The sequence below is a fragment of the Dipodomys ordii genome, unplaced genomic scaffold, assembly GCF_000151885.1.
Source record: "Dipodomys ordii isolate 6190 unplaced genomic scaffold, Dord_2.0 Scaffold68, whole genome shotgun sequence".
Taxonomy (NCBI): Eukaryota; Metazoa; Chordata; class Mammalia; order Rodentia; family Heteromyidae; genus Dipodomys; species Dipodomys ordii.
This window is the reverse complement of record NW_012267284.1, coordinates 4,636,022-4,642,832: the sequence shown is the minus strand read 5'-3', so window position 1 is coordinate 4,642,832 and position 6,811 is coordinate 4,636,022. Positions and strand designations below refer to the sequence as shown.

At 60.5% G+C, this 6,811-nt stretch overlaps 2 protein-coding genes across 2 annotated transcripts in view; both read left to right on the top strand.

The window, feature by feature from the left end:
- The first annotated feature begins 730 nt into the window (after positions 1–730).
- Positions 731–3,313, top strand: LOC105990873 (tropomyosin-1, isoforms 33/34-like). Its single transcript, XM_013023388.1, has 2 exons — positions 731–1,038; positions 3,162–3,313. Exons 1-2 carry the CDS (start codon positions 735–737, stop codon positions 3,311–3,313), a joined length of 456 nt encoding a protein of 151 aa, XP_012878842.1. The 5' UTR covers positions 731–734.
- Positions 3,314–3,376: 63 nt separating this feature from the next.
- Tnrc18 (trinucleotide repeat containing 18) overlaps positions 3,377–6,811 on the top strand; it is a 79,473-nt gene continuing 76,038 nt past the window's right edge. The window contains exon 1 of the mRNA XM_013023387.1: positions 3,377–3,563. Within this exon, the coding sequence (XP_012878841.1) occupies positions 3,377–3,563 (187 nt within the window). The remainder of the gene's footprint in view (positions 3,564–6,811) is intronic.

Here is a 6,811-nt window from a genome sequence, read left to right as displayed (position 1 = left end):
GCCCTTGTCTGTTTTGGCGTCTCCACTGCGCGTTCTAAAGGCGCAATCCCGGGAAGGCAGGCGGGAGGGCGGGAGGGGGGGGGAGACCTGGGGGTCGGGCGCAGGGTTGCAGCTCGCCGGGCTCCAAGGTCTCTCCCGGCTCGTCCGGCTTGTCACCTCCTCCAGCGAGCAGGAAGCTGACAGGCGGCCCATTAAACCGCGCCTGGGATTGCGGCGACAACCATCTTCCCCTATTTTGATCACTTCCAAGCCCAGACGCAGGAGAGGAGAAGGAGGGGGGGGAGGAAAAGGGAGGAGAAGGAGGAAGAGGCGGGGGAGGGGGTGAGGGAGGGTAGGGCTGGAACTGGTGGTGGTTGGGGGGGGAGGAGGAGGGCTGCCTAGAAACGGCTCGGAAAAATTCTCACCACCAGTTTGGATCATTCAGCCCCGCCGAGGGGGAGCCTGGAAACTGCTGGAGCCCCGAGGTCCGTAATTGGTTTTATAGGAATGGCTGTGGGCCAAGGTGTTTACATGCGCGTGATGGGCGGCGCGCGCGGCCAATGGGCGGCGGCCGGGGGCCGACCCGAGGGGGGGGCGGGCACCCGGGAACAATGCGTGTTTCTTAGCCGCTGAGCGCTCCCCTCCCCCACGCTCCCCCCCCCGCTGGCTTTTTTTTTTTTTTTTTTTTTTAGATCCAGCGAGAGGAACTTGAAAGGGGGGTTGTGTAATGTACCTTTTCCAATCCCGGGCTGTATATGGAGATTTGGGATTCTTTAAACCGGCGCTACCTGGATTTTATTAAAAAGCGCGGAGCTGGGCGGGAGGAAAGCTGGCTTTTCCGGGGGCTGCGGGAGCCGGACCGCGGGAGGGCGGAGGAGTTGGCGCGCCGAACGCTCGGCCCCGGGAGCGATTTTCTACCAAAAAAAGGAAAGGCGGGCAAAAAGTGTGCGGCGGCCGCGGGATGGCGGGCAGCACGGGCGCCTAGCCGCGCCGGGGAACCGGGGCCGCCACCGGAGACGTTGTTACCGGAGCCGGGAGCCGGGAGCTCCGCCGCGCCAGGTACGCCGCCGGCCCGCCTGCCCCAGGCCCGCGGGGGCGCGGTGGTCTCCAAACTTCTTGCCGCTTGCCCCCCACCCCGCCTGCCCCTCGGGCGTGCGCGGGGGGCTGGCACCCCCGGAGCCGCTCAGCTCCCGAGAAGGAGATCGGGACGCGGGGGATCGCGGGGAGCGGGCGCCCCGGGGAAGGGAGGGGGCGCGCCCCCTGCGCCCACCCTCGCCCCCAGCCCGCTCCGGGTGCTCGGCGGCCGGGGGGGGGCACGGCCGAGGGGCGTGGGTCCTCCGCTCGGTTCTCCACCGGCAGCTGCGGAGCCGGGGACGCCCAGACGTTTTCGATGAGACAGGCTGTTTTTAATTAAAAGCCGGAATTCAGCCATTTTAACTGCATTTAAGAGGGAGAGAAAAGTAGGAAGAAAGCGGCGGGGCGCGCCGATGTCCACGCCGGCTTCGCCGCCGCTGCCAGGCTGTTCCAGAGGGGGGCTTCACCCCGACTTGTCCCAAGTGGGGAGCTTGGGCATGCTTTGAGGCGCTGATTTTTTTTTTGAAGAAAGATAACCTTAAGAATATATCTTTAAAAAAAATCCCGGGAGGCTCCTCGCATCCGTGAGACCGATATCCTCGGATGTGGCAATCTTAAGGTTGTTTACCCCCCCCTCCCCAAAGTAAACGCGGATCTGGTACCAGACCTGGAGACGGGAGGGAGAGAGGAAGGAGGGGGTGTTTGTAACCAAAACCATGTTAAAATACCAAAGTTGGAGGTGGGGAGGGGGGGCACAGAAAGGCTGAAGGAAGCCGGAGAACGGTGTGTGCATCTTAGGGGGTGCTGGGAGCGGAGTCGGGGTGCAGGGCGGACACCCCAGGAGGCGGGTGGTGGCTCTTTTGGCTCTGCTCGGGCGTCTCGGAGCCTCTCCGGGAGTTAACGATCAGCCACCGAGGGCGGCCGGCCGGACAGCCGGGGAAGGGTGGGCTCCAGGACACCCCCCGTCCCTCCCCCCCTATCCGCCCCCACGGGAATCGGCCAGCGACAAAGCTTTTAAACAAACATCTTGAAACTGGAACTACAGGGGGATTTGCCCTGCACTGGGGGGTGGCGCCCCTCGGCCCAGCGCGGGCCTCTCCGCCTCCTCCCCTCGAAGCTTTCCTTTGTAGGTTATTTTAAGGGTGTGTAATGTGTGGGAAGCTAGGGGTTGGAGAGAGATCCTTGAACCCCTTTTCCTTCCCATCCTATGTCCCCTTCCCCAGTGGGCCGCGCGTTCTCGGAGCCGCGAAATGATTCCCACGCCGGGGCGATGGAAAATGAAAGCGAAGCTCGGTTTGGAGGATTATTATTATTTTTTAAAACAAATCCTCCGGCGGCAGCGCCACGACCTCGGGTCTTGGGGACCCAGGATTGTGCGACTCCGGGTGGCCCCGATGCCGGCGGCGGGAGAGGGGGCGGCGAAGCTCTTTAAAAACCACAAACCCAGTGCTTTTGCCACCTCCCACCCCAATCGGGCAGCAATCACAACAAACTAAGCATTCCTTTGGCTTTTTTTTTTTCAGGCTAGCACAGGAAAATCAAACTCTTTAGGGTGGGGGTGGCAAAAAAACAAAAAACAGGCGAGGGGCCCCAGAAAGGTTAAATATTAAACTTTGCCGTGGAGATAGTGTTTGGGGAGACCTTGCCAGCAGCTCAAGAAAGAGGCTTCCCAGTTTTTCGACCTCGGAGCTTGTGACGCCCAGGAATCAAACCCCTCTGCGGTGGTTTGTCTCCTTAGCCTCTCCGGACGCCGCCGGTTTGGCCTTCCCCGGGGTAGGGAGGACACACCCGGGCCATCGCTGAGGCCGAGGCTGCGTTGGAGCTCGGCGCGCACCTGTCACTTCCCCAAATCGAGTCCTGGGGAGCTGCGAGTCCTCTGGACGGAAGGAAAACGTAGATTTTAAAGGGGGGGGGACACAAGGGAAAGAACTTTCCACTAAAGTGGGTCTAACTCCCGAATTTGTTTCTGGACACCCCCGATCGGCCGCCCGACTCCGAAGGGCGCAAGGCGACTTTATCGAACTTAATTTTTTTTCCCTCCTTCCCCCCTTTTCTCCCCTCTCTCTCCTCTCTCCGTTGTTCCGTGGCTCATCTACTTCTCCGCCAAGACGCCGAGTGCGCCTCGCACAGCTCCGCCCGGCCGCCCGGAGAGGCCCTTCCGCCGCCGGCCGTGCGCCCGGGGCCGCGGGCCGCCGCCATGCACGCCGCGGAGCCCCCGCCACCCGAGGACTCCGGGACTACGTGGAAGCCGAACTTTTAGTTTCCAGTGATCGAGGCCCGCGGGCCAGGCGGGGGGAGGCTGGCCGCCGCTCTCCCGCGGAGGATGGATGGCCGAGACTTCGGACCCCAGCGGTCCGTGCACGGCCCCCCGCCTCCGCTGTTGTCCGGCTTGGCCATGGACGGTCACCGCGTGGGCGCGGCCACCGCCGGACGTTTGCCCGCGTCGGGTCTGCCGGGCCCGCTGCCGCCCGGGAAGTACATGGCCGGCCTTAACCTTCACCCGCACCCGGGTAAGTGCGCCGCGACGGAGCGCGCGGGCGGCCGGGGAGCCCAGGCCCCGGAGACCGTCGCGCCCGAGTCTGGGGGCAGCTCGGTGACCCCCGCCCCCCGGTCTGTCGGTAGGGAACGGGTGGGCTCAGCTCCCTGGGCAGGAAACCCTTATCCCCGGGGTTCAGAGCAGAGGCCAGTCCCGAGGCCCCAACGGCTGCCGGCCCGGATCTTCTGGTTCTTCCCAAATGTCTGCGGCGGCGATCAGAGCCCGCCCCGGAGGCGATCCGTGTCCGCCGGCCCCTGGTGGTGCGAGCCTGGGGTTTGCAAAATCCGGGCGAGAAGCGATCACGCCGGGTCCCCTACGCCCGCTCCCCGTGCGCCTCCCGCTCCCCTAACTCCCATCATTTTCTTCTTGGCAAATGGGTTTTTTCCCCTGTGCCGCTGGGGCCTTGGGTTCCGTGTCCAGCTCCGTCTCCACCCGCGCTCAGCAGGGTCCCCGGCCCCGGGGAAGAGGTCGGGGAAGCGGTTAACCCAGTTCTAGGCCTCTTCCCCGGTAGGAGGGCTGTGATCCCGGCTTGGGGAACTCTGGTTCTCTTAAGGCTGAACGAGGGTGCACAGTGCTGCGGAGGGGTCCTTGAATCCCGGCCGGCGCTTGGAGCAGATGATGGGCCGGGTCCTGGTGGCCTTGGGGGACACCCGGGAAGGTGGCAGGGAACGCGTGGCGGTTGCCTCTGGTTCCTGGAAGGGCCGCGGAGCGGAGAACGCAGCTGGCCGGGCCCAGCGGGGCTGCAGCAGCCGAATGGACACGAAAGAGAGAGCCGGGTGACCCGGCCCTGGCGGTGGTGTATACTGAGCGGGACCCCAACCCTTCCTCCCCAGCTGCTCCTGGCTTCTGAGCCAGACGGTCAGATGAAAGGGAGGAAAAGGAAAAGAAATCCACCTTTCCGTTTAAGTCGCAGTCTAGGGTGTTTGTGATTTCTTGGGGAGATCCTTGTCCTTGGAGCTTTGGAAAGAATCCTCAGCCCCAGCACCCGGCCCGGCCACGCTGGCTGATTTTGCTCCTCGCTTGGATTTTTCTGCTGTAACTTTTCAGGAACCCAAGTCCGGGACTCGGTGGGACAAAGGGCCTTTGTGAGGCGCCGGGGGAGGGGCACGAAGGTGCCCGCGGCTCTGGGGAGTTGGGCTGTTCTGGGGCTGCCGCCGAGCCCCGGGCCTCGGGATTCCTCCTTAAGTGGCCCCATGTTGGCCCAGGGCGGGGGCATTAGGGACCCTTGAGGCAGGACTTGAAGGCTGCCCTGGGGGGTACCAAGGCCATCTGGGGCTCCCCCTTGGGCACCCTGGGAGGCTGCAGTGATGGGTGTTCGTTCGCATGGCTTTTGGGTTCGCCGGGTTAGTTGGTGCTGCCTGGGGTGGTGGCAGGGGCGCCCAAGGAATCTGATCTTGGCTGTCCTTGGCGGGCTGGGCCTTGCTGCCCGCCTGTAGGGGCTGTGGCCTTGCTGTGCTTGGCTCAGACGTGCAAGCACTCATCAGTGTCTTGTGCAGTGGGAGCTTGGTCTGGCAGACCCCGACTCATACCGGGTGGCTGGGTGTTAGGGTTTAGGGTTAAGCAAGTCCCCATTGGAGGTCTAGGGGAGTCCTCTGCCCCCACTTCTGCCCTTTCATAGCTGATATTGTAGAGGAAATGGCGGGAAAGCTGCCACAGCCTGGTGAGGCCTTCTTACCCAGGAGTGAAGAGTAGGTCCCGGTAGGGGGGGCTTTATCTTCCCCAACTCCACCTCCAGCCTGGCCTGGAGCTGTGGACCCTAGGCCAAGGCCCAGAGCCACGCCCAAGACAATCCTGTTAACTGCTAGCTGGGACTGAGCCCGGAATTTACTGATTGTCAGGGAGGATTAGAGATTTCTCAACCTAAATCCTCCCCCCTCTCCTTTTTCTTTGTGGGGTACAGGTGCTTTCTCTTTCCCACCTCTTACCCCCCTCTTCTATCTGTAGCTATCTGCTCCTCCAGTCTTGCTTGTGTTATCAGCTTGATCTTTGTTTACTTTTGCACGACAAGCTCAGAGAGGTTGAGCTATTTGCCCCAGTCACACAGCAAGAAGGGGGTGTTACCTTTGGGTGGCTGGGTCCCCTGGCATGTTTGGTGGTTATGGCTGGGCTACATAGGTTGGCCGAGGGGAGCTGCCCTGTGAGCCCTTTGAACGAGGGGGTACTGCGTGGGGAGAATGGGGGTTTGAGGGAGTTCTGCTGTGAGTGAGGGTTTTCTGGGAAAGGTGGTTTTCCGTGTTGTGGGTGTGGCTTTGGTCTTTTTTTTTTTTTTTTTTGGAAAAAAGATAGGAATCAAGAATGAATGTGGAGCCTAGTAGGTGTCTCATGCCTGTAATCCTAGTTACTCCGGAGGCTGAGCTCTGACGATGTTCAAAGCCAGGCTGGGCAGGAAAAAGCCCAGGAGACTCTTTTGTCTCCAGTGAACTACCAGAAAGCCGTAAGTGAAGCTGTGGTTCAAGAGATGGAGTGCTAGCTTTGAGCAAAATGAAAAAGCTAAAGGACAGCACCTAGGTACCCTGAGTTAAAGCCCCAGTATAAGCACAAAATAATGGGAGTAGGGATGCTGGATGCTGGTTGAACACAAAGATGTTTTTTCGCTTTCCTATACCCTTGAGTGAAAGGAACTAGTGACCAGCTAGCAACTGATTCCGCTAGACTCCAGCCACTGGTCTGCCCAGGCTGAGGTTGGCAGTCTTCTTGCCTTGCATTTAAAGAGTTCTTAGGATTTTGTCTTTATCCTCCCAGCCCCCACAGCCAGCACTGAATGGAAGGTGGGTCCTGGGGCCCAGGATGGGGAGGTCTGCACTTTGGCCTGGCCACTAGACAATTTGGGACCAAGGGGCTTTTTTCCCCTCCCTTTCCTGCCTCTCCCAGAAGATCCTTCTGGAATCCAGCCTGTCAGCCCACTGGGATTGATTTAGAAAGATTAATCAGTGAGGACTGAGATAAGGGAAGTTTGCCGGAATTTTCCTTCTTCGGTTAGCGGCAATCTGGGAATGGAGATTCTGCAATCTCAGAAAGGCCTTTTCTTCTGCCATCTCTTGGTTCTTTGCTTACTAGCTCACTTCTTCCTTCCTTTCTTCCTTGTTCATATACTTAGCAAATAATTTCTGAGTACTTCCTGGCAGCCAGAAACCACTCCAGGATCTGGAGGTTCGGCCTTGAACCAAACGGACCAGTCTTTGCTCTTTGGGTCTCAGTGGTATGTGTGTGCGTGTGCGTGTG